This window comes from Aspergillus puulaauensis, chromosome 3 (genome assembly GCF_016861865.1).
Source record: "Aspergillus puulaauensis MK2 DNA, chromosome 3, nearly complete sequence".
Lineage (NCBI taxonomy): Eukaryota > Fungi > Ascomycota > Eurotiomycetes > Eurotiales > Aspergillaceae > Aspergillus > Aspergillus puulaauensis.
Window position 1 is genome coordinate 3596473 of NC_054859.1, and position 23439 is coordinate 3619911.

A 23439-nucleotide genomic window follows, 5' to 3' on the forward strand; every position below is an offset into this window, starting at 1 on the left:
TCTAAATTGGGCATTAAGTCGATGCGGATTAGAATTATGGTACGTTACATTGGCTCATTGACAATCGTGTTGTTATCCTAGTGTCAATTACCTTTGTTGGCTACAGCTTCAGTCTGACGACAACTTAAACTTACTCAGCTCAATTTGTATTTTCTGGACAGTAACGTAGGTGAAATACTACGTGTTATAATAAAAACTGACAGCAAATACAAATGTTAACTATGGGATTCATGACCCTGCTGCCGTTGCTTTTGTTGTGATTTCGCAGCGCTTTGCTTTCTTCGGACCCCATAAATAGAACTCCAATATAAGTGGTATAGACTCGTCAAAAATAAAGCATGAAAAGGTAAAAAGCTGGTGTCTACTAGCAAGTCATCAACACCGAATCGAAGGAGTCGCGGGTGTCGTGGTTCGATAGATTCATCCTCGTGGTGCAATCCTCTATCCGCCAACCCCCGTGGAATGCTCCGTCATTTCAATTCTTGAAGCGAATTCAGAACTCATGAATCGTCATGACAGCACTGCCTAGCCCTACGGCTTTAAACAGTGTATTTGGCCTTGGCCCTTGTACTGCCACTGTGGGCGCTATCCGTGTGCCCTGAGAACTCGACACTTTCATTTGAACCGACTCGGAGGACTTCCTTGAATCGTCGACCAATAGATTCGAGCACTTCCTTGCCTTGAGCGGGTGTACGAGCGTTTTTGTCACCGGGGATACTCTTGCCGACGGTCCGTGTCCAAAGTCCAACACGGTAGAATCCCTTACGTACGTTCACGACAACTCCCATAACTTCCTGATCACCATCGTTTTCGAGGGTTTCGCCGATTGCCGCCAGCTGTGCGTGCAGCCACAGGTCATCGATAGGGACTGACCGCTTATCCTTGAATGAAAATGACCACTTGCCACCGTGCTTGTTTTGGGGGTCTTCCCACTCCGGTCGAACGCCCTTCTTGAAGAGGTGGTAGTCTGCCTTGAGGCCGAGTTCAGATGTCGGGGTGATGTTATTCTAAAGTGAGATAGGCCGTTAGAAATGACGCAATTTTGAAGAGCTGAACGAACAGCACATACGTAGATACCCCAGAATTCTTCAACAGAGTTGAATGTAACAACTTCTTTCAGAAGATCGTTCCAGTTATCGCCCTATTATTTCGGTCTATGTAAGTAGAGGCCTTGTGCGATCGGAGGGTGGTCGCGTCCTACCTTGCCACTAGGGGGCTTCGTGAACCAGAGAGTCCATTCGTGCATCAGGGGGTGCTTCACATTGAAGTTCTCTGGGTCGTGGAATACGGTGACAGCATCGCCATTTGCCTTCTCGGTCTTCTCCTCGGCGGCTACCGCGGGGGGGGGCGTGTTCTCGTTCGTCACCGGCAAGGGGGCATTCTCTGCAACGGCGGCCATTATGACTGAAGAAAGAGGAAAGTGAGATTATTTGAACGGTAAAAAGAAATATAGAGCGGTGAATCTGCTCAGGACGAGGATGAGCGGGTGGTTTGAAGGCGAGAGAAGTCTCGGTGGGGGAGGAAAATTTGTGTTGTTCGAGGCCGCGAGGGAAGGTGCAGCCCACGAGTGAACGAGGAGAGGAAGGGGATCTGAAGTGAATGCGCAATAAGCGAAGTCGAAGTTAAGTATCTGCTCCAGGCAGAGAACACGATCTGGTAAGTGTTGTCGGACTCTGCGAGATGATGATGAGGTTTCTTCCGATCCTTTTTTGAAGATTGCCGCAGCTCATCCGCTTTTCCTATTTGGGCGGGACTCCCCAACCGTGGACCTTATTGGCCACATAGAAAGCCCTAACAGCAGAATAACATGGAGAATATGGAGTAACAACTGAAGACCACAGACATCTCAATGCTAGCTTTACTAGAGATGAGGTCTGTTTCAGGAGAATAGGAAGAATGGATAATTAATATTTCTAAGTGAAATCCTAATCTAAAGCCGTAGTCCTGCAATCCTGCCGCTGGAATCTATCAACATATGCACGCTTTCCACAAAGGATCTATTTGGTACCCGCAGGACAACCCTCTATCAGTGAACATTTTGTTGTCAATTGAATGAAGAAACAAAGTGGACGGTAAGTGAACTGAGAATGAAGGGAAAAGTGCGAGGGCATGTCTGCGCCAAAACTGAGGCGTATCAGTCGTATGACATCGGGTATCTTTAAACACAGTCCTCCAGAAACGAATCTATCAAACTATTTGTCGCCGCTACTGATCAAGCTTAGGAAGCAGTTCCAGCCTGAAAATAAAACCCGTTAGTAGTGCTCATGACAGCGCTGGGAGCGACACTTGACGACACTTACCCAAACTGATAAAGTTCACCAAAAGCACACGGTATTCCAGGGGCACGAATGCGAAGTTAATGGTCTGAACCATAGGCCAGACCGTCAAATTAGCCTTGTAGACCGGGAGGAAGCTCGACTTCCACTTCTCGATAGGATCAGCGCCCTCCATGACGGCCATTGATGTTAGGAAGCAGGAAATGTTGAGTGGACCAAAGAGACCTTGGTCAAGACCCACACGCGCGGCGATTGTAGCCTTGTTGCTCTTGAACACAACGTTGCGTTGCAAGAAGCTAAACCAAACCGTGGCGGCCGGCCCAAATATCGCTATATCAGATGTTAGCTGATACGAACATATAATTGTAGTACAACGGAAGGACGGGGGTCTTTGATAGATTTGAGAGAATAAGAATGCTAACTTACCACCACCGTAGAACGCCATGCGCCCTGTCCTTGCGAAGTCATGCTTCTCAAGGCCCCTGCGATCGACTGCCTGCTGGGCTAGAACATCGCCAGTAGCAAAAAGCACCTAGTGGAATTGTTAACGAATTTGGAAAAAAGATATATGCCTAAACAAGTTGGCAGCAAAGAGTGGGTGCTCATGAATCCCGAATGGGCCAACTTACAGCACTGCTAATACTGGTTGTGAGAATGGGCTGCCTTGCGAGCTTCGACTGGTACCTGGATGGCGATAAGCTTAGTTGCCGAACGATAGGAACAGGGGCCATGAAACACGTACCAGCGCAACATTGTTTCTGACTATGTAATGGCAGAATTGGGAGGAAGCAATTGCTGGATGAGGTACTAAGGAGTGGTGAAGAAACAAATGTCAAACTGGCAAGAGCCTGCTATAAGAGAATCTTACCCCAGACCGCCGATAACAAATCTCACTGCGGAAACCTGCGAAACAAAGCAAAAACTGTGACAATCAACGCCACTGTCTGCAAATTATTGGAGCGGGACGCGTCCCGACACGGTAACCCGACATCACATGATGAGTCCCTTCCCCGTGACGTGCGTCTCCAGAGCGGGTTACCCGAAGCGGACACCGACATAGGGCCTAGGGTTTGCATCAGTAGGGCAGCGCCGGGCCTCGCTTAGCGCACCCGCCCGCCAATTTTCCGTTGGGTGCCAAAACATAGTGGGTGCGGATAGCGAAGAGAAATCGACAACCTCGACGTCGACAACACCCCCAACGACACCCTCCGCCCGGTTACGTTTTTCACTCCGGCACATTTATATCCAAAATGGCTGACGCTGCTCCCCGTGGACGTGGAGGATTCGGCTCTCGCGGCGACCGTGGTGGTGACCGTGGCCGTGGCCGTGGCCGTCGTGGCCGTCGTGGTGGAAAGCAGGAGGAGAAGGAATGGCAGCCCGTCACCAAGCTCGGCCGTCTCGTCAAGGCCGGCAAGATTACCAGCATGGAGCAGATCTACCTTCACTCTCTGCCCGTCAAGGAGTTCCAGATCGTGGACTTCTTCCTGCCCAAGCTCAAGGATGAGGTTATGAAGGTACGAAAACGAAAAATTCTCTGCGAAGTTCGATTAGGATCTTTGCGTCGGATGCATACGAATTTTCTGATGTGGAAGGATTACGCATTGATTGGAATTGGAAATGGAAGCACAAAGGGATTGCAGCAATGGGTGCTAACAGCTGCGTTATAGATCAAACCCGTCCAGAAGCAGACCCGTGCCGGTCAGCGTACCCGTTTCAAGGCCGTCGTTGTCATCGGTGACTCCGAGGGCCACATCGGTCTCGGAATCAAGACCTCCAAGGAAGTCGCTACCGCCATCCGTGCCGCCATCATCATTGCCAAGCTCGCTGTTCTCCCCGTCCGTCGCGGTTACTGGGGTACCAACCTTGGTGAGCCTCACTCTCTGCCCGTCAAGCAGAGCGCCAAGTGTGGTTCCGTCTCCGTCAGAGTATGTTTTGATCGCTACCTCAAAAATCTTTTGTTCACGTCAGTACTAACATGATAACCAGCTTATCCCCGCTCCCCGTGGTACCGGTCTCGTTGCCTCTCCCGCTGTCAAGCGTCTCCTTCAGCTCGCCGGTGTCCAGGACGCCTACACTTCCTCTTCCGGCTCCACCAAGACCCTCGAGAACACCCTCAAGGCTACCTTCCTTGCCGTCGTCAACACCTACGGATTCCTCACCCCCAACCTGTGGACCGAGACCAAGCTCACTCGGAGCCCCCTGGAGGAATTCAGCGATGTTCTGCGCCAGGGCAAGAAGTACTAAAAAGTGCGGTAATGGAGATTATATTTGCATGACACGTTTTTTTGATTCCACTATTTCCTACGGGTTCAAATTTTGACTGGGAAGAACGGACTTTTATAACGCCTGCTATGCGACTTACGGTATCCACGAATGTAACTATCTTGGTGAAAGAAGAAAGAGCAAGAGCGGAGTGAATGAAAGATACTTCTACCAGTCAGATGATTGTATTCTTGCATTGTTTACTATTTAGGGTCGACAGCGCCGTATTTCGTAGTAGGGCGATTTCATCCGGTGTGTGCAACTTTGCTAACAACCTTGATCTCAACTACAGCCGCGAAACCTACGTAGTGATTCAAAGTGAAGGATTGAGCCAGATCTACCGTCAACTTCGCCATACAAGTTCGAGCACAGCTATTAACATTGACCACTAACTCCTATCCTAGGCAGCAAAACCTCACGCTAACTCTGTATGCCGATATCCATCCACACAGCTAATGCCCAACCATAGCCTCTTGCGCCGGCGCATACCGATTCCCAGCTGGCTTCGCACTATCAATAATCCTCCTGATCTCCTTCCACTCCTCATCTGAGAACTCAATATCCCTCGACGCCCAGTTCTCCACTAACCGCTTCGCCTTGGTCGTGCCAGGAATAGCAATCATGCCTTGAGCCGCGACCCACGCAAGCGCGATCTGCGAAATTGAGACGCCCTTCTTCACCGCCAGCTTCTTGATCTCGTCGACGATGGCGCGGTTCTTGTAGAAGTTTTCGCCTTGGAATTTGGGGCCTGTGCGATTTGGTGCGTTAGCACTTTGATTTACTCTGGCATATGGGAGTTAAATAGGGTGAGAGGGGAATGGGAACGAACTCCTTCTCCGGAAGTCATCCGGCGCAAAATCATCAGGCGTCTTGTAGTCAAAGTTATCCACGAGCCAGCCGTGGCCGAGAGGGCTGTAGGCGACATAGGCGACGCCTAGCTCTTTGGCTGTCTCGATGAGCCCGTCTGTTTCGTGAAGGGTCTCAAAGGCGGAGTATTCGGCCTGGATAGCATCGATTTTGGCGACTGCTCGTTTGTTAATGAATGCCCATGGAAAGGTCGGGGATGAGTTATATGTATTAGTTTCAGGATAGGTTCTTACTTGAGTTGGCTTTGCGGAGAGTTGCAGCTGAGCTCTCGGAAAGTCCGATGTACTTGGTCTTCCCGGCCTTACGGATCTCGTCGAGGGCTGGAATGGATTCTTCCAGCGGGGTTTCTAACATATAATGTTAGACTGAGCAGAGCCAACGCGGGGGGTTAGTGGACGTACTGGGATCAATCCGGTGAAGGTAGTAAAGATCCGGTGTAAAGCCGAGGCGTTCAATAGTGCCTTCGATGTACTGTTTAATGTGGGCGGCAGAGTTGGTGACAGCGCCGCTGCCGAAGACATCGAAACCACACTTGGAGGCGACTGACAGAATGGTGAGTCGAGGGGGAAAAAGGCTGCTTAAGAACAAGATCACTCACTGAAGACCTTGTCGCGGACATTGTGCTTCCTGATGAATTCGCCGAGAAGCTTCTCGTTTACACCGGCTTGGTATACGACCTGGCCATCTGCTGTTAGATTTTTGCGTCTGTATGCTGGAGATGGGAATTCAACTTACAGCCGTATCCCAGAATGTACAGCCCAGTTCAATGGCCTTTAGAAGCACAGGCTCTGCTTCTTCCAGGCTAAGGTTGGAGCCCAGACCGAAGCTTAAGCCCATGGCACCGAACCCGGGAGAGGGGACATGGAGATCGGCGAAGGGGAGTGTCTTGACCATTTTGCCGGATATATACTTGTGATTGTATTGAAAGCCAGTTGCCAGGTATCGACGGAGGGGAGGAGACAGCTTAAGTAGGCTAGATATCACTCGGGTATACTCCGGAGTATATGAATCACGGCAGTTGTCTAGCTGATGGATGGCATCGTATCTCCTAAATCCGGTCATCAAGACTGACAATGGCGAAGACTCCAAGAGGTGTCGGTTGCTCTGAAGGTCCACACCTCAAGTTTTGAAGTTGATTGGTGACTTACAATTAATCATTTCCCCACAATGTGAGACAAACCCGCCTGAAATTGTCTGGTTCGCGCTATTTGCTGACACTTGCAGATGGTTCCATTGAACAGCTTCAGGCTGGTATATATACAATTACTACACATCAACAGTACGGAATCCCAGCAAAAGGAAGCTAGTCCTCGCCGTCACTGGCTAAGGGAAACAAGCCCTGAAGCAATTTCATCCACGACCTCTCTCTTCTGCAGCCCCGCAACCCATCCAGACGGTATCGCCCCCAGACCGTAAAATGCCCCCGCCAAACCTCCATATACTGCACCCACAGTATCCGCATCATCTCCCAAGTTCACGGCCCTCAAAGCTCCGCTCTCGAAAGTGGACGTGGTAAAAAACGACCACAGAGCAGCATCAAGCGTGGAGACCACGTAGCCTGAGGACTTGATGACATCTTCGTCTGTGGCTTGCCAGTCCTGTAAGCTAGTATAGCGACTCAACTGCTGTTTCAACTTTGTGTCTTTGAATTCTGTGGACACCACCTCCTGGGCAAGGTCCTCTTTGCTGGCGCCATTCAGTGCGCGTACGATGAGTTTGGTGTAAATTACACAACACTCAGCACACGTTGGATACGGATGAGTGGCATTGGAGGAAGCAGCAGCATTGTACAACGCTTCGTCCATGTCGCGAAAGTACACGAGGCCGATTGGGGAAATGCGCATGAGGGAGCCATTTCCGCAGGAATACTATGATATCCGTCAGTATACTTTGCTTTTGAAATCAAAGAGAGAACAGAAGTACCTCGCGCTTCAAAGCCTTGTCAATGGCAGGCTGGCCGCCCTCATGCCCCACTGGATCGTCCTTTTTGACACCAGGCGATTGTTCAAAGTAGGTTTTCCAGATTTTGAGCGCCCTTGTTGTACCAATCCCGACATCAAAGCAGTTATCTGTTGCTGAAAGATAGCCATTCTCGTGCCACTCGATATAGTTTCGGATAGCGGCTTGGGCAACAAACTGGCCCTTTGAGTCGATGAGTGATTTGGCAAGGCATAGGGTCATGGATGTGTCATCAGTCCAGGTGCTATCTGGGTGAGTTTCCCATAGTTATTGGTAAGGCTGTTTATTGAACTTACCCTGGAGGAACACCAAAGGTCGCGTTGTGTTGGAAATCGGTGACAGGCTCAAAGCTGCCCCGCGCGTGGAACTCCACTGGTCCCCCCAGCGCATCGACAACGGCCACCCCGAAGATCGATCCTTTGATTCTGGACGCAACCGTGGGGGAATTCATTTTCACCTGTTCGCTAGTCGTGGACAGCCGCAGGAGACGGTGACAGCTGACAACATGCCAAACTCGCAGGTTTAAGATGACCAAGCACAGCCTTCTGCCTACTCAGACCCGCAATACAAGAGCAACCTGGTTGGCCATCATACTTCTTTCCAAAACATTATGCATATTGATCCCGCCGCAACAAACACGACGATACTATAAGAGCGTTTGACCTATTTTCCATCTCCCCTATTTTGCCCGGAAGGCCAGCCCAGCCTGATGATGTCGCGCACTTGCCATGATGACGCGAAGGGCTCAGAAAGAACATTCTGTAACTGACTGTTCAGCTTACGTATGAGTTCCCGCGATTGTACAAGGGCCCCCAACTGACCAAAGTACGTTAAATATGCAAGGACGAATTTCCGGCGGCAAGTTACAGTGTGCGCCAGGAGGTTGAATGGAGTCAGACGTTCTCTCACTCTCAGAGCATCCCGCACGAACGAAAAAGTGTCTTTAGAGCTACTTGCTTTTTCTGAGCTGCTGATGAGGTTACAACCATTACTCTCCTGGGACGAGAGACAAAAGTACGCTGTGCAAAAAAAAAAAAAAAAATGGGGGCTGAGAATGTGACGGCGAACTCCAGGGCGCCAACCACTTACTGTCCTTGCCTACTGTGGTCTCAGCTGCCTTCATGATATTCGTTTGAATTGAAACCAAAATTTGCGGAAAATTGATGGGCATGAAAACACATTTGCGAACCATCTGCCTGGGCACATCAGGGCTCACCAGTTCGCCCACTCGTTTGCTTTTTTATCCTGTTATGCCTACCTAATACTTGGCGCCGACAGGGATTGCTAAGTCCGACCCATGCACCCTAATGCAGTCCAGACACCACGCTCCGGATCGACTACTGGCCTCCTAAGACTTGCTTTGAAATAAGATGGACCTATGCCCCCCAGAACAAACGACCTGATGGCATTTGCACTCGTATGCACTCAATTTCCCTACCAAAAACAAACGCCGCCCAGTTCACTTCAACTCAAATTCTTATCAAAATGAGCGTTATAATTGACGCTCAGAACCGCCCTTCAAGCCGTAACGACTTTACTACGGCCATAGTATGCGCACTCGCCGAAGAGGCAACGCCTGTCCAAGCGCTGTTCGACAAAAGTTTCGACAGGTATTCCTCGTTTTACGGTCGAGCCGCTGGAGACAGAAACGTTTACTTCAACGGCCTACTCGCAGGTCACAAAGTCGTACTTTCCTACCTCCCAGACATGGGAACACGTGGTGCTGCAGCCACTCTGGCAAGTCTTCGAATCTCGTATACCGAAGTGCAACTCGTGCTGGTAGTTGGCATTTGCGGTGGCGTGCCCTCTGGCCCAAGCCCGAAGTCACCTGAGAGATACCTCGGCGATGTAATCATTGCGGATAAGCTATTCGTCTATGACTATGGCAAACAACAACCAGGGGAATTCAAACACACAAACCCGTTCCGGACTCACAACGATGAGGCCAAGGCTCTTCTGAAGAGTCTTGAGGGCGAAGATAACTTGGCGTTTTTTCGAGAGCAATTTGCCGCGACGGTAAACAATCTGCTGGACAATCGGACAGCCTGGCGCGCCCCCGATGCTAAGACCGACGTTGTTTATAAACCGTCACATCATCACAAGCATCGTGGAGAGCATGCTCGAGGATGTAGCTGTTTCGCCCCCCATTCAATCTGCAATGCAGCCACAAAAGCGAGTTGCGAAGAGCTCGAATGCGCAGGGTCTGCAATCATACGAACCCGGGTCGATGTGGAGGCGGCAAATATCTTCATCGGACCCATGGCGTCCGCTGACACTGTGATGAAGTCTGGCGAGGACCGGGATGCACTGGCCAAGAAAGGCGAAGTTATTGGGTTTGAGATGGAGGGGTCGGGGGCATGGGATGGCGCGGTGCCCTGTATTATCGTGAAAGGCATTACCGACTATGCTGACAGCCACAAGAATAAGGAGTGGCGACTTTACGCCGCTGCGACTGGTGCAGCAGCTGCGAAGACCTTTCTGAATCATTGGAGTGTTCAGACAAAATGTTAGTAGTAGTGAGCGTCAATTACGTCCGAGTTGATTCAAGCCCACTGACTATGTTTCTCAGCCCGTAGAGGCAAGTACTGGATGGTCTCGCTCGATAGAAACGTGGATTTCGCAGGGCGTGACTCTGAAATTGGGCAATTCAAGAAGTCTATATCCTCGCCAGACGGCCCAAAAGTTCTAGCAATGTATGGGCTTGGAGGAATCGGCAAAACTCAAATAGCTCTCGAGCTAGCCTACCGGATGAAAAATGAACTCTCGGTTTTCTGGATTCAGTGTAGCAGTATCGAGAACATCGAAAAGAGCTACATCGACGCCGCAGAGATGCTGGAAATGGTCGATGTCAACCAAGCGCAGGCAAAACAGACTGTAAAGGCATGTCTCAGTAACAGTGCCACTAAATGGCTTTTGATCCTCGATAACGTCGACGACCTCAAGACGTGGACCTACCTCAAACAAAACCTCCCCTTGAGAAAAGAATGGCGGATTCTCATCACCACTCGCAACGGGAACCTGGCTGCTCAAACCGCGCGTTCACATGTCTTGCAGGTTCGCGAGCCATGCGAGCAGGATGCAATTGATATTTTGCACAAAAGGCTGATTCCGGAAATACGGTTCTTGTTGGAGGACAAAGAAACGGTTCTTGCTCTCCTTGACCGACTGGGATCCTTGCCACTGGCTATAGTCCAAGCGGCAGCATTCCTGAATGTGAACAAGAGCTTTACAATATCCGATTATCTGGAAATACTCAGTGGACAAGAATCACAGGTTGTGGAATTCTTGGGCAAAGATTTTGAGGACAAAGGATACGATACCGATGTTCCCAGGCCTGTTGCCACCACATGGCTTGTCTCTTACAATAAGATCTTAATGCTCAACGCACCGGCTGCCATATTCCTTTGCCTCATGGCGTTTCTTGACCGGCATGATATCCCGGATAGTTTTGTCCCACAGGATAGATCTCACAAGGACAAACTCGTATCTTTATCACTCCTGGCGGCTTTCTCCCTTATTAACAGAAATCCAAAACGACCAAGTTGCTCGACTATGCATCGCCTCGTACGCCTTGTGACTCGAGATATGGTGAGGCAGCGCGGGGCCTTTGAGGAAAATATAGAATGGGCGGCAACGCGGCTTGACAGGGTTTATTCCAACCCCGATGAACACTCAAGAAGGCAGTATCTGCCCCACGCAATCTCATTAATAAATGAAATGGGGTTTGAGCCAGCCAAACACCCTAATCTACTCCGGAAAACAGCAGGAGGGCTATCTAGTGATCGTCGGAACGCCGAAGCTCTCGAACTTTATACTAAACTTATGAATATCCAAAAAACGGAACTCGGAGACCGGCATCCTGACACCCTGCGCAGTATGGCTTGCGTCGCACAAGAACACCTATGGTTGTTCCGATTAGATGAGGCCGAGAAGCTTGGGATGGACGCGTTCACGGCGAGCAAAGAAGCACTAGGGCTACAACATCCTGACACCGTTTTCACCGCTAATGTTATCTCGGCCATATGCAAGGTGGGGAACAAACACGATGAACTAATTGAACTGCACCCAGAGCTGGTGGATATCCTGCAGCACACCAACGAGCTACACATACCGGGCTCTATGCAGAGTGTGTCATCTATTGCTAATTCATATATGCAAGAAAAAAGATTCAAGGAGGCAGAAGACCTCCTTTCAATTAACCTGAAAATCCACCAGGATACTCATGGGACACGGCACCCCGATTCCCTGGAACTCATGAATGATCTGGTATATCTATATACCTTGCAATCCCGCTTGCAGGAGGCCCACAAGATGATTACAGATATCATCAAAACATGCAACCATGACTATAATCTCTATCCTCGCCTGCTGATTACATCTGAGGTCAAAATGGCGAATATTCATACAAAGATGCAGGAAGAGAAACAAGCAGAGGAGGTAGCGACACGGGCAGTCAAGGAAGCCACCGAGAGACTTGGCCCACGAGACGTTGATACGTTGCATGCTATGGCCGCATTAGCATCAGTGCGTCAATTGCAAGAACGTTGGGAAGATGCAGAAAATTTACTTCTAGCGGCACTAGAGGGTACCAGAGAAGAGCACGGATCTAACCATGTCCTCCTCTCAACGGCCATCATGCGCCTCTCGGGTTTATATTGGAATCAAGGCCGATGGGAAGATGCGACAAAAAGAAAAGACGAGGCGATTAAAGTCCTAACGAGGGAGGATGAGCTAGGGCCAAATGACCCCCGGACTCTAGAAAACATATATCAGTTTGCCCTGAAGGCAACCCCAAACGATTATATTCTACAGCTAATGACTCGGGCCGTGGGGCTGGCCAACAACGTCCTAGGTCCAAATAACCTGAAAACGAAACAGTATACATCCCTTCTTTCCACCTTGCAAGAGAAGATCGATGCTGGGAAAGCTGCAGTGACAGCTACCCCGGCTCCTCCTACTCCCGAATCGTCATTGCCAGATAGAGGCCGACGTCGAGACAGGTTCAATAAGCTTTTTGGCAAAGCTCGACAAGCACTGCGGAGCTCCAGCAGACTCACTAGTGAGCACCGCTAGCCAATTGTTGACGGAGATACTTGACGTAGTTGTTACGTTTGGTGGTGCCTAAGTTCGGATGGTGGATATTTTACCAGGCAAAGTAGTTTCTTAATAGGATAACATAAGACACCACCTAAGATAGGGCATACTGCTGCCTGGTTGAATGAAATGTGTGTACCACTGAAGGTGCTTTCAGGGTCCGGATCGCCCAGAATATTAGTCAGCGCTAGGTTGACCCTTTGGTGGGTCTGCTCAGCCTGCAGTGTCGGACTGAGGGAGGAGCGATTAAGGCCAATGAGAGAAAAGTCACTGCCTTCAAAAGGCACCGGAATAACTGTCCAGGCAGTTTTGGATGAAGGGCGATAGTTAATTATAGAACCTTAGGTACCAGGCCTGACTGTTCAACAGCCTCGTTAATTTTTTTAATACGTTCTGTTGCGGTTTAAAAAAGGGGACCTGACGATCGTCCCTGTCCTTGGTCTGTGCTTGCAAGAGAAAAAGTTCTCAAAACTTCAGTGTGTCCTTCTCAGTAACGAGGGTTCCTCGAATAACGGTCAGAGGGAATAGATCAGGTAAAATAAAGGGACCAGCTTCGAGAATCGAGACAGACCATTTGCGACCAGAAAACCACGTTGATTGGTGAGTTGGGATTGCGAAACCCCAGCCAGCGCTAACTGCAGACTAAGAAGTGTGCCCGCCACTGACTGGCAGACTGCTCAGCCTCTCACTCCGGCCGCTCGTGTCTCAGCCGTCATCGTCAGGAGCTGCTGCTGATTTTCCATTTTTCCTCTTCCTCTCGTTTTCTACCCCCCTTATCCCTTCAATTTACTCGTCTCTTGCTCTTCGATTTTCTTTTTCCTGTTTCATCGCCCAATTGATCCTCATTTCTTTCTTCCGCTGCTTCCTCTCCCGCCGCATTCCATCCCGGTCGCCGTTTCGCGCCGTCTGTCCCTCTTTCCGCCATTCCGACTTAGTACCCCTGCGCATACGACACGTCCCACTCTCGTGAGCTGACACCGGACGACGTTGCAATTCTTCTTACTTGACATTATATACCGTTTAATTCCTCTTTATTATCACAATGAGTGTAAGTTCTATCGCTGTATTCCGCTGCTGCGCGCTCTTCCTCTTCCCTTGGGAAAGGGCGGTTAGGCGCCCTACGTGCAACATAACTTACTAATTCACTTCAACAGTACGGACAAAGTTACAACAGCTATCCTGCATATGGGGAGGCGCAATCTAACCCCTATGCTGGTAACCAGGGCTACAGTCAAAACCAGTATGGGTATGGCAACCAGGATGTTGGTAAGAGCGCGACTGCACTCACAAACAAACCAAACCATATGGACTAATCGATTGAAATAAAGAGATGAACCCGGTACAACAGCAACCTGCGGACCCAAACGTGTTATTTAACGAAATCAACAAGATTAAAGATGGGATTCAAACTCTGAAAGGCCTCAGGGAGAATCAGCTTGAAGCGGCCCAAACCTCTTTGCTAGCATCGGAATCTCAAAGGGAAGACCAAAACATCAGGTCGCATTTGGATCAAATCCACAGTGAAATCACAAATGGATACGAGAAACTCAAGAACGATATGGCGCGGATCAAAAAGACCCCTGGGTCAGCCAATGTCCAGAAACAGCTCGAGACTCAGGGCCGTGCTATTCGCACTGAATTTCAAGAATACCAGAAGAGTCAAACGTCATTCAAAAGGAAACTGGGGGAGCAGGTGAGTCGACGGATCAGGATGGCCGCCGACCCAGAAACACCCGAAGAGGAAATCCAACGGCAAACCGAGGCTGTCTTGGCTGGCGATCAACAAACCTTCCAGGTAAGAACGGCCTGAGCAGTGTATTCAGAAGTGGTAATAACATTTTCAAGGTCTCTGGTGCCAGATCGAAGAAAGCAAATGATGTAAAGAAAGCTGTTATGGACCGTTCGGATCAAATCAAGGAGATCGAGAGGGACATGGTTGAACTCAGCCGGTTGGTCGTGGATATCGACGAACTAGTCTTGCAACACGCTCCAGCGATCGAAAATATTGACCAGGGCGCGGAGAGAGTTGCAGGGGACCTTGGAAACGCTAACGTTCAGCTCGGGCAGGCCGTCCAGAGTGCCCGCAACGCTCGTAAATGGAAGTGGTACGCCCTAATTATCGTTAGTAAGTATTATCGATCCGAAATCCATCGCCATAAAACTAACAATAGCCACTTGCAGTTATCATCATTGCCATCATCGTGGCTGTTGCCGTTGGTGTCACGCAGACGCAAAAATAAATAGATGTGACGTTTCTGATTGGCATTTGGTTTGGGTTTATCTGTGGCTGGCTTGTAACCTTCTAATATCGCTGCTGCCATATCTCAGTCTTCGTTTTCGTTTTCTTTTTTTTTCTTTCTGACTCCGTCCTCGGAACGAAGTTGTCTATGTTTTCTTGGCCTAGTTCGGTTGTTGGAGTATTGCTGCCGTGCTAGTCACCTGTTACAGGCACGATAAGCCGAACCTCTAGGCGCGCCATCTGCCTCATCCAGTTTCTTTCTTTTGTATTACCCGGCTATACCACATCGTCTTCCGTTTTGATACTGTTTGAAAAAGCGCTCTTCGATTCTCTTCCACTGATGATTATGTACAGCTGCATCTTTGATTGGACGCGGCTGGATAGTTCCCGTCGCTGCTTGTTTGGCTGAGGATGCGCATGATGTCGCTGTGTATACATTAGACTTTTTTGCTTGGCCGTTTCCCTTGGCACTAGAACCCATGTAATAGTCAATCCCTCTAATAAATTTAATATCTCTTTGCTAGTCGGGTATATCCGTATATAAAGCTCCATTCATCGCGCCGTCATCTTCAATCTCACCCATTGTACATAGTACAGACGCAGCTTACGCCTGCGCCTGTCTCTCCTTCTCCCTCTGCTCCTCCTCCGGTGTCTTCGTCCTCAACTGCAGCGCATGGATTCCACCCTCTTGACTCATCTCCTCTTTCAGCAAAGCGTAAACCATCCGATGTCTCGCAGGTTGCGGCTTAGATTGGAACGACGGCGACGTAATCGTCACACTGAACAAGTTAACAAACCCCTCCCCCCAACACAATGCGATTAACCTGGTTAGACATACTGGAAGTGTGTCTCCTTCGACGTCGACCCTTGCATCGGCGCATGGTGCGCATGCAAATGTGAGTCGTTGCGAATTATTAGCGTGGACGGGGTAAAGGTGGTGTTTATCTAAACCGATACAGGAACATCGTTAGCAATCGCTCTGCTCGCTTCTAACAGTCGACGCGAAGGAAAATAAGGACTCTATGTATGTACCTTCTCCCTCATGAGATCTTCCATAGGTGTGCCTGATGCGGAGGCCATTCTGGGGACTGTGGTTGAGAGCAGGCGGCGGGGGAAGACCAGGCCACGGGGGACGGCGATGGAGCGAAGCATCTATGTTTTATTTTGAATAAGACCGAGAGTGAGTTGGGATCCGAGTGAGGGATATTCTGGTGTTGGGTGGGCGAGATGGATGGGTTTGGATGTCGAGGAAGAATGTCATTCGATTTTGGCGGAACTGGGTTGGAGAGAGCTCCGTTGCCTTTTTGGGAATGGTTGGTTTGAATAGAGAATCTCGATGCTATGTCTTATGGACTTCTGAAGGGTCTTAATTGCTTATGAATAATATCTCTCTATACAATTGACTAACTCTTCTTTTTCTTTAAACCCCGAGGATAGACGTCAATTGCAGTCGTGCTGGTCGCGTCGCATTAAGCTCCGCCGAACCGCAAGCTCCGAAATCGCAAATATTCATGACATCAACGCATGGTTCCCCCAGCTGCAGGAACATGCTTCTCACGCTTTAATTCTCCCTCATAATGCACCAACGTACATTATTCGCCGCCTCCAGAGGCTTCTTCCTTTCTCGGTGCACTTTGCCAACCCCGTTCACATGCAGGTCATGCAGAACACGCTTCGCTGCTCACCGGTCCCTAGCAACACTACCGAACCTCTCTCTCTTCCGCGCACTGAAGAACCACGACCCCTCCAGCCTCGCCGTGACACATAACCCGTCCTCCCGCTCATTCACATACGAAAATCTAGTCGCAGATGTCCTCCAATCCCAGGATCGGCTGCGTCAATCTGGCGGCGGGCGCCGCGATGGTCTCCGCGGAGAACGAGTCGCGTTTCTAGCGGAGAACAGCTACGACTACGTAGGTACTGTTTTGCCTTGCCTGCCCCGTATTTTACGCTGTATATCAGTTGAACCGATCGCTAATTCTGCGAAGTACTGCTTCTTTCAATCCTGGCCAGCGATGCAATTGCCGTTCCTTTATCGACCGGGTTCCCGATTCATGAGCTGAAGTATATCATGGATAACTCGCAGGCTGGGATGTTAATTGCGACGGAGCGATACGGTGATATGGCTCGGAAGATTCTGGAAGAGGGCTTGGATCGCGAGCCTGTGCTTGACGTGCGGAGGAAGATCATGGCCGGTGCGACGGGCGTCGGTGCTGTGGAGCTGGAGGGCTTGGATAAGGAGAACGGTGGAATGATGCTCTATACATCTGGGACAACGAATCGGCCGGTATGTGGTAATAAATGGTATTGGGGGCGGTTTGAGTGGGCTAATGTGACTAGAAAGGTGTTTTGATACCGCAGTCTGCGCTCGCAGCGCAGGCGGCGTCGCTGGTTGAGGCGTGGAAGTATACGCCCGACGACCGGCTCTTGCATCTGCTCCCACTACATCATATCCACGGAGCGATTAATGCGATTCTTACGCCGGTTTTGTCTGGTTCTTCGATTGAGTTCATGTTTCCGTTCAATCCGACATCGGTATGGAATCGACTTGCTGAACCGTTTCTGCCAGAGGGCGCAAGGAGCAAGATCACGTTCCTCACTGCCGTGCCTACGATCTATAACCGGCTTATGTCGACATTTTCGAGTCTACCACCGGAGGTCCAGGATGCAGCTAAAATAGGCATCTCCCCTGAGCATCTTCGCCTGAATATCTCTGGCTCCGCGGCGTTACCAACCCCGACTAAGAAGGCATGGCAAGATCTCAGCAACGGTAATGTTCTACTGGAGCGCTACGGGATGACTGAGGTTGGAATGACCCTTAGCTGTGGTCTTGACTTTGCAGACCGCGTAGACGGCAGCGTTGGATGGCCTTTGCCATCGGTGGAAGTTCGATTATTCGACACGGATGCAAACGAAGTTATCCAGCGGGGCCACGAGCTAGACAGCCAAGGCCGCCATCGTGAAGGGGAGATCCAACTCCGAGGCCCTACCGTTTTCCGCGAGTACTGGGCAAACGAGACCGCGACGCGGGAAACGTTTGTCGACAGCGACGATGGGAAAGGCTCGTGGTTTAAAACAGGAGACGTCGCTATCTGCCAGCCCGTAGAAAACGCTGGTAAAGGAACAAGCGGCGAATGGGCTAAGGGGCCGATGTATTTTATCCAAGGCCGGCGCAGTGTCGACATCATCAAAATAGGCGGGGAGAAAGTCAGCGCGCTGGAGGTGGAACGGGAATTGCTTTCACTGTATGTCTTACGAGTACCTCTCCTATTCGTTCATTTTCTAACAAATCAGTCCCCAAATCGCCGAAGCAGCCGTCGTTGGTCTCCCGTCTGAACAATGGGGTCAGAAGGTCGCAGCCATAGTGGTTCTCAACTCGGATGCCGCCGTGAAGGCCGGACGCAATGGGAAACCCTGGGGACCGCTGGATATGCGACGGGCATTGAAAGACCGGCTAGCGAGCTACAAGCTACCTTCAGAGATGAAGATTCTTGATGGGCCTATTCCGAGGAATGCGATGGGGAAGGGTGAGTACTCCCTCTACAACGATCTGTCTAAAGGCTAACCTGGGTTCCGATATAGTTAACAAGAAGATGCTCGTGAAAGAGGTGTTTGGTGTTTAATGGGTTGATTTCGTGTATACTACTACTATATTGATCATAGACTTTTATTGACGACAATAGACGATAATAGAATCCCCAACTATCATTCCCTACTCAGTCCCCCGAAAAGTCGACCCGATGTCGCCCCATCTCAGATTCGAAAAAGTCACACTCGTCCCAGGCGTATGCTCCTCGATAAAGGCCGGCGCTCCCTCCGTCGCATTACAAGGCCCCGCATCCTCCCCATCAAGCCACTGCATATACTCGCTGGCATCATTCCAAATGCTCATCGCCAGCACCATCCCGCGTCCCAACGACTCGCCCATCCTCTCCATCCCCCCAAACCCAGCATACCACGACGAAGTCGTATCACACAGCGAATCCGTCAGCGAGTCGGCACTGGTATTCCCTGCCGTCACAACCGCATTCTGGATCACCTTGCCGCCCTGGATATACAATCGGCGGATTTCAGCCAGCGCACCGGTCGTCGTGTTATCATCAGTCCGGAACTGCGTCACGACCGTAAACGGCGCGGTCGTGTCAACTTCAAACCCGCCAGCAGCACCACGGCCATAGTAATCCTGCGCGCCAAGCGCATAAGGGTTAAACCCACACCCCCATTTATCGCAGACACTGTCATTCTCCCCCGTCGGCCCATTGCACTCCGCGTCATCCGTGCACTCGTAAACACCCTCCTCAACAGTCCCTGTCCCGTCGTTATAAATACAAGGGTGCGGCGTCAGCCCCGTTGCGCGCGAGTTCGCCTCCCAGATATCCATCTCGTTGCAGCAGGCGCCGTTCTCGGCGACATTTCCCGCGCCGTTGATCCAGGGCGTTACGTAGCACTGCGCGTCGCAGTAGCCCGTGCCGTAGGATGCGCCGGCGGGGTTTAGCTCTGAGCTTCGCCCGCCCGTGTGTGACATCTCGGAGAGGTAGAGCGCGCCGTTCATGCCGCACGGCAGGGCAGAGACGTCCACGGTGAATGTGAATTCCTGGTTGAGGAGGGATGGAGCTGTATACTCCTCTGCCCCTGCCTTTGTCCCTGCACCGGTGGTTTGGTTGGATTCGGAGAGGAGATATACCCGTGGTGAAACGGAGTTGAGGGTCCCGTTAACGTTTTTGTACTGGGTGAGCTTGAGGACTCCGCCGTTTGTTTCAACGCCGTGCGCTGCGTAGTCTGTTATGCCGTCGATGACGCAGTTCGAGGCGCAGGTTTGTTTGTCTGGGCAGAGGGTTGGGTCTAGTGATCCTGAGGAGGTGGTGCAGGAGGTGGAGGGGTCGTCGAGGGCGTGGATGCTGTGGGTGGCTGCGTCCAGGACGACGGAGGTGCTTTGCTTGCTGCAGCCATTGCGGGCTGTGCAGTGCCAGGTTGTTAGGAGGGGACGATTCTCGGGGGTGCCGATTTGTTGGGCAAGTGAGAGAAGGGGGAGGCCTGTTAGGGCTAGAGAGAGGGTGCTGAGTATAGGAGCCATTTTGAAAGAATTGAGGTAGCGCTCTGGAGATACAATGAAGAGGCAGACAATTGACTGTATTTATACTTGTTTCTAGACAGAGTCAGGCAGACTGTCAATCTACACAGAACAACTCCATATAGCCCGTTTCGCCCATGAACCGGTCCGGCGGCCCGTCTCGTACAACTCGCCACGGCATATTTCCGTATCATATTGATGTTTGCATGAAACGGCTGCAGATTATGATCTTCAGGGCAGATATTGAATATGCGGGATTGCGGGGTGCTCAGGGCCATGGCAGTCCGGAGTTCTGCAGGAGCCTGAGATAAAAGGTTAGAGGCTCCAGTTGGATCTCCGTGCCGGATCTGGAAGTCGCTTGTTTATTGGAGATTAGCGTTGAAAGTTTCATGAGTTTAGGCTGAGGGGTTGAATGCTGTCGAATTGCCAAGTAGGTTTAGTTTCAGATAGACAGGCGCCATGAAGCTGTCTACGTACTAGTACTTTGCTACCTCATCATGAGAACGAGCTGAGTATGCTGGTTTGGACCGTATCGGTAGTCGTCAATACATTTACCAATCATATGAATCATGCTATAATAACCTCATCACAATAAAACAATCAAGAATCAATAAAACACCTTAATCTTCGCCCCCTTCATCTCAACCCCATCGTCAACCAACTCCTCCACCGAACTCACCCTCTCATAAGCCTCAGCATTGTAAACCATCACCCGCCCCGACAAACTCCTGGCCCCAGCCACAACAGCACAGGTAAACACCGTCGACCACCGATTCCCACCGGCATAGTAAAACGCCTGCGCAGCCGCCTCTTCACGGCTCCCACACCGGATCACCCGGTAGATATTCTGCCCTACTAGCGAGTTATCCGCGAGGTCCGGCAAGTTTCGATCAGGGTGGTCCCAGCGGTCATTTATTCTGGTCGTGTTCCCTGTTATAGATGCCTGGATGGAGAGGTACACCAGGTTCGGCTGGGTTGGCTTTGATCCATCTTCGTACTTGACTGGAACTGGAGGAGAAGATGGAGGGCGGAGGGCTGCCGTTGCTGCGATCCGGACGAGGCGGAGCCCGACGGGTCTAGGATCCGCCAAGGGCACTAGGTTTGGGTTTGGGGGCGCGAGGAGGGGCAGGCTTTGGTTTGTGTAGACTATTTTGTCTTTGGCCGTGCTGAATTTGTACCATGTCTCTGTGGCACCGAGGGCGAGCAGGGGGAGCCACTGAGTGAAGTCGTAGTGGGTGGCTGGGTGGGTGGTTATGTATGCCTCTCGGTCGTAGGGAACGAGGTAGACGCAGCGGTCTTGTTGGGATTGAGATTCAGACTGGGGATCCTCGCTGGCAAAGAGTTCGTGGTGGGAATAAATATAAGGAAGTCGTGGAGGGGAGGGGGTGAAACGGTATCGACGGCGAATGTATGGTGGAGAGTAGGAATCTCGGCCGCGGACGGGGATTCGACGGGTGCGGCGGTCTCGCTCTGGTTCTTGATCTTCACTTATTCTATCGGGGCTTATTTCTCGTTCTCGTTCTTGCTCATGCTCTCGTTCTGGTTGTCTGCGGTTGGATGCGCGGACGGGGTCTTCAACACGGGTTTCTCTTGTCATTTTGGCGTCTGGATAAGAATGGATATAAGAATGGAGGGGCTGGAAGTCAATATTGGAGTTGACTTTCAGATTCAGAGAAATGTAGTCAGACTCAGCTGAGAATATAAGTCCCGGTTCCGCTAGGCAGCAGTTGTGATGTGGCGCCTTGGCCAGAGTGATCAGAGCAGGATTCAGCTACAGATTGGCGGAGATGGCGGGGTCAAACAGGTATGACAGCAGCGTGCATAATATGTCAGCCCGATTGATGTTCGGTCGTAAAGGGTGTCGCCGCTTGGTGGTGATCTCTGGGGGACCTGTCGGTTTGTTTAGGGTTAATACGCCACGCACTTGGATCAAATAATGAAGGGCTCTATTTTTGAGTTTTCTTCTAGTCTATAAAAAGTCCAAATTTCAACCAAGTCCGTACACATCAGATCAGTCAGTCTTCTCCGGCATATCTCTATACGGATTCCGCGGGTCCTCCATCTCCTCCTCCGCCGACTGGATCGTCTTGCGTACTTTGCAGGGACTGCCAACCGCAACCGAGAACGGTGGGATATCCTTGGTGACAACAGAGCCAGCACCAATAGTGCACCCCTCTCCAATCGTCACACCAGGCAGGATAGTAACATTGCCCCCGATCCAGCAGTCGTCGCCAATGAACACGGGGTGTCCGAACTCAACGAACTTCCGGCGCGAGAGGATGCTCGTGTCGTGGCCGGCCGTGTAGATCGAGACATTGGGCCCGAATTGCACCCTGTCGCCGATGACGACAAGGCTTGTGTCGAGTGCAGTGAAGCTGGTAATTGTCAGATATAACCCAAACATCAAGGCAAGACATGCGCAGTAGCTAGGTGGGGATGTACTTGAAGTTAATAAAGCACTCCTTCCCAATGGCAATATTACACCCATAGTCTGGCCAGAAGGGCGGTTCCATGAATGTGCCCTCGCCTACTCGCCCGACGACATTGCGTAGAAGCTCCATTCGTCGGTCTGCGATCTCCTCGTACGACGCGGTTTTGGCGTCGAGCTGGTTGAAGTCAGTCGCTACCCCGCGGCACCGGTGCCGGGCTTCGGCGAGTTTGGGTAGCAGTGGGTTATATCTGCTGTCTGTTAGTATTGATGGTATAATTAGGGAAGACGGGGTGAAATACAGCATTCCTGATATCATGCGTTCGTAGTCCTCGCACATAGGTACATGGTTGAGACCGCGTGCGATGTCGATGATCTCCGGTCTTTTCTGGGTGGCTGCCATAGCGATCGAAGGAGTAAAAGGCTAAATCAAAGGGTATTTCCTGGGGGGATTGTATTCGATTAGAGGCTGTACTTGAACTACTGGCCCAAATCTAAAGAAGTTGGGTGTTGTTGGGTGGATGTTGGATGTCTGGGGAGAGTTGGTGGGGTTCTGGTTCTCTTAGTAAGTGAGGTCATAGCGACAAACACAATCATCAACTCAATTCATCGTCTCTCTTCCAATTGTCCTTGATTTCAATGAGCTTCCATTGACCACTTCCAAACCCAACGCCCAATCCGAGTGTCCGTCGCTGTAGGTGGTGTAAACATCCTACTCTCAGCAGACCCCGCACTGTGTATATTCAAATCTCCTATATCTCCCACTCAAAGGACTATACCAACTCGCACGAACCCTGCAAGTCTCCAAACTCCGTGTGTCAATCTGACATGGCTCGCTTGTGGTTGTATGCACGATGATCCATTTCCCACATCCATTTCCCACTATCTCGAAGCTCGGCTTGATGGCACTGCTTGCCACTCCAGCAGTCCATGCATTCACATACTATATCAGTGAAACGACAGCTGCTGATTGCTGGACCACCTAGTTGACCATTGTCACCAATGACGACGGAAACACCTACCCCCTGGCTATTGGTGTTGAAGCTAGCTGCCCAGCCAACGAAGCCACTGTCTCGGGTTGTGTAACCCGCACGTTGGTTTCTAGCTAGAATGTTTCGATATTAAGGCACGCGATCCGAGTATTCCGCTGCATACCGAACCCCTGAATCTTTGTGTTGCAGTTTCCTAGTCAGCATCTAAGCGAGAATCTAAGCAGGCATAGTCGAGAGAATAGAACGTCCCA

General features: G+C 50.7%; 12 protein-coding genes across 12 annotated transcripts; 4 read left to right on the plus strand and 8 right to left on the minus strand.

The window, feature by feature from the left end:
* Window positions 1-539: 539 nt before the first annotated feature.
* On the minus strand, window positions 540-1399 carry TIF45 (eukaryotic translation initiation factor 4E; the record flags this gene model as incomplete). The annotated part of the gene is made up of 3 exons (XM_041702646.1): window positions 540-1007; window positions 1070-1141; window positions 1202-1399. The coding sequence occupies 3 exons, from the start codon at window positions 1397-1399 to the stop codon at window positions 540-542; spliced, it is 738 nt and encodes a 245-aa protein (XP_041555410.1).
* A 793-nt stretch (window positions 1400-2192) lies between these two features.
* Window positions 2193-3029, minus strand: SYM1_2 (Mpv17/PMP22 family protein; the record flags this gene model as incomplete). Its single annotated transcript, XM_041702647.1, has 5 exons — window positions 2193-2236; window positions 2301-2606; window positions 2703-2808; window positions 2906-2960; window positions 3019-3029. 5 exons carry the CDS (start codon window positions 3027-3029, stop codon window positions 2193-2195), a joined length of 522 nt encoding a protein of 173 aa, XP_041555411.1.
* A 497-nt stretch (window positions 3030-3526) lies between these two features.
* RPS2 (40S ribosomal protein uS5) lies at window positions 3527-4520 on the plus strand (the record flags this gene model as incomplete). The annotated part of the gene is made up of 3 exons (XM_041702648.1): window positions 3527-3790; window positions 3944-4201; window positions 4263-4520. The coding sequence occupies 3 exons, from the start codon at window positions 3527-3529 to the stop codon at window positions 4518-4520; spliced, it is 780 nt and encodes a 259-aa protein (XP_041555412.1).
* Window positions 4521-4990: 470 nt separating this feature from the next.
* On the minus strand, window positions 4991-6299 carry APUU_31444A (uncharacterized protein; the record flags this gene model as incomplete). Its single annotated transcript, XM_041702649.1, has 6 exons — window positions 4991-5286; window positions 5368-5562; window positions 5639-5752; window positions 5807-5947; window positions 6004-6082; window positions 6141-6299. The coding sequence occupies 6 exons, from the start codon at window positions 6297-6299 to the stop codon at window positions 4991-4993; spliced, it is 984 nt and encodes a 327-aa protein (XP_041555413.1).
* A 422-nt stretch (window positions 6300-6721) lies between these two features.
* APUU_31445A (ADP-ribosylglycohydrolase family protein) lies at window positions 6722-7815 on the minus strand (the record flags this gene model as incomplete). The annotated part of the gene is made up of 3 exons (XM_041702650.1): window positions 6722-7273; window positions 7329-7608; window positions 7661-7815. 3 exons carry the CDS (start codon window positions 7813-7815, stop codon window positions 6722-6724), a joined length of 987 nt encoding a protein of 328 aa, XP_041555414.1.
* A 968-nt stretch (window positions 7816-8783) lies between these two features.
* APUU_31446S (uncharacterized protein) lies at window positions 8784-12437 on the plus strand (the record flags this gene model as incomplete). The annotated part of the gene is made up of 2 exons (XM_041702651.1): window positions 8784-9870; window positions 9934-12437. The coding sequence occupies 2 exons, from the start codon at window positions 8784-8786 to the stop codon at window positions 12435-12437; spliced, it is 3591 nt and encodes a 1196-aa protein (XP_041555415.1).
* A 1063-nt stretch (window positions 12438-13500) lies between these two features.
* Window positions 13501-14698, plus strand: SSO2 (syntaxin; the record flags this gene model as incomplete). The annotated part of the gene is made up of 5 exons (XM_041702653.1): window positions 13501-13506; window positions 13613-13724; window positions 13787-14253; window positions 14304-14583; window positions 14640-14698. 5 exons carry the CDS (start codon window positions 13501-13503, stop codon window positions 14696-14698), a joined length of 924 nt encoding a protein of 307 aa, XP_041555416.1.
* A 603-nt stretch (window positions 14699-15301) lies between these two features.
* Window positions 15302-15849, minus strand: APUU_31448A (BolA family protein; the record flags this gene model as incomplete). Its single annotated transcript, XM_041702654.1, has 3 exons — window positions 15302-15476; window positions 15536-15642; window positions 15730-15849. The coding sequence occupies 3 exons, from the start codon at window positions 15847-15849 to the stop codon at window positions 15302-15304; spliced, it is 402 nt and encodes a 133-aa protein (XP_041555417.1).
* Window positions 15850-16274: 425 nt separating this feature from the next.
* On the plus strand, window positions 16275-18320 carry APUU_31449S (uncharacterized protein; the record flags this gene model as incomplete). Its single annotated transcript, XM_041702655.1, has 5 exons — window positions 16275-16614; window positions 16686-16984; window positions 17038-17942; window positions 17992-18224; window positions 18280-18320. The coding sequence occupies 5 exons, from the start codon at window positions 16275-16277 to the stop codon at window positions 18318-18320; spliced, it is 1818 nt and encodes a 605-aa protein (XP_041555418.1).
* Window positions 18321-18409: 89 nt separating this feature from the next.
* Window positions 18410-19771, minus strand: APUU_31450A (uncharacterized protein; the record flags this gene model as incomplete). Its single annotated transcript, XM_041702656.1, has 1 exon — window positions 18410-19771. The coding sequence occupies one exon, from the start codon at window positions 19769-19771 to the stop codon at window positions 18410-18412; it is 1362 nt and encodes a 453-aa protein (XP_041555419.1).
* A 604-nt stretch (window positions 19772-20375) lies between these two features.
* On the minus strand, window positions 20376-21365 carry APUU_31451A (uncharacterized protein; the record flags this gene model as incomplete). Its single annotated transcript, XM_041702657.1, has 1 exon — window positions 20376-21365. The coding sequence occupies one exon, from the start codon at window positions 21363-21365 to the stop codon at window positions 20376-20378; it is 990 nt and encodes a 329-aa protein (XP_041555420.1).
* Window positions 21366-21779: 414 nt separating this feature from the next.
* On the minus strand, window positions 21780-22599 carry APUU_31452A (sugar O-acetyltransferase; the record flags this gene model as incomplete). The annotated part of the gene is made up of 3 exons (XM_041702658.1): window positions 21780-22143; window positions 22211-22447; window positions 22499-22599. The coding sequence occupies 3 exons, from the start codon at window positions 22597-22599 to the stop codon at window positions 21780-21782; spliced, it is 702 nt and encodes a 233-aa protein (XP_041555421.1).
* Between the last annotated feature and the right edge of the window lie 840 nt (window positions 22600-23439).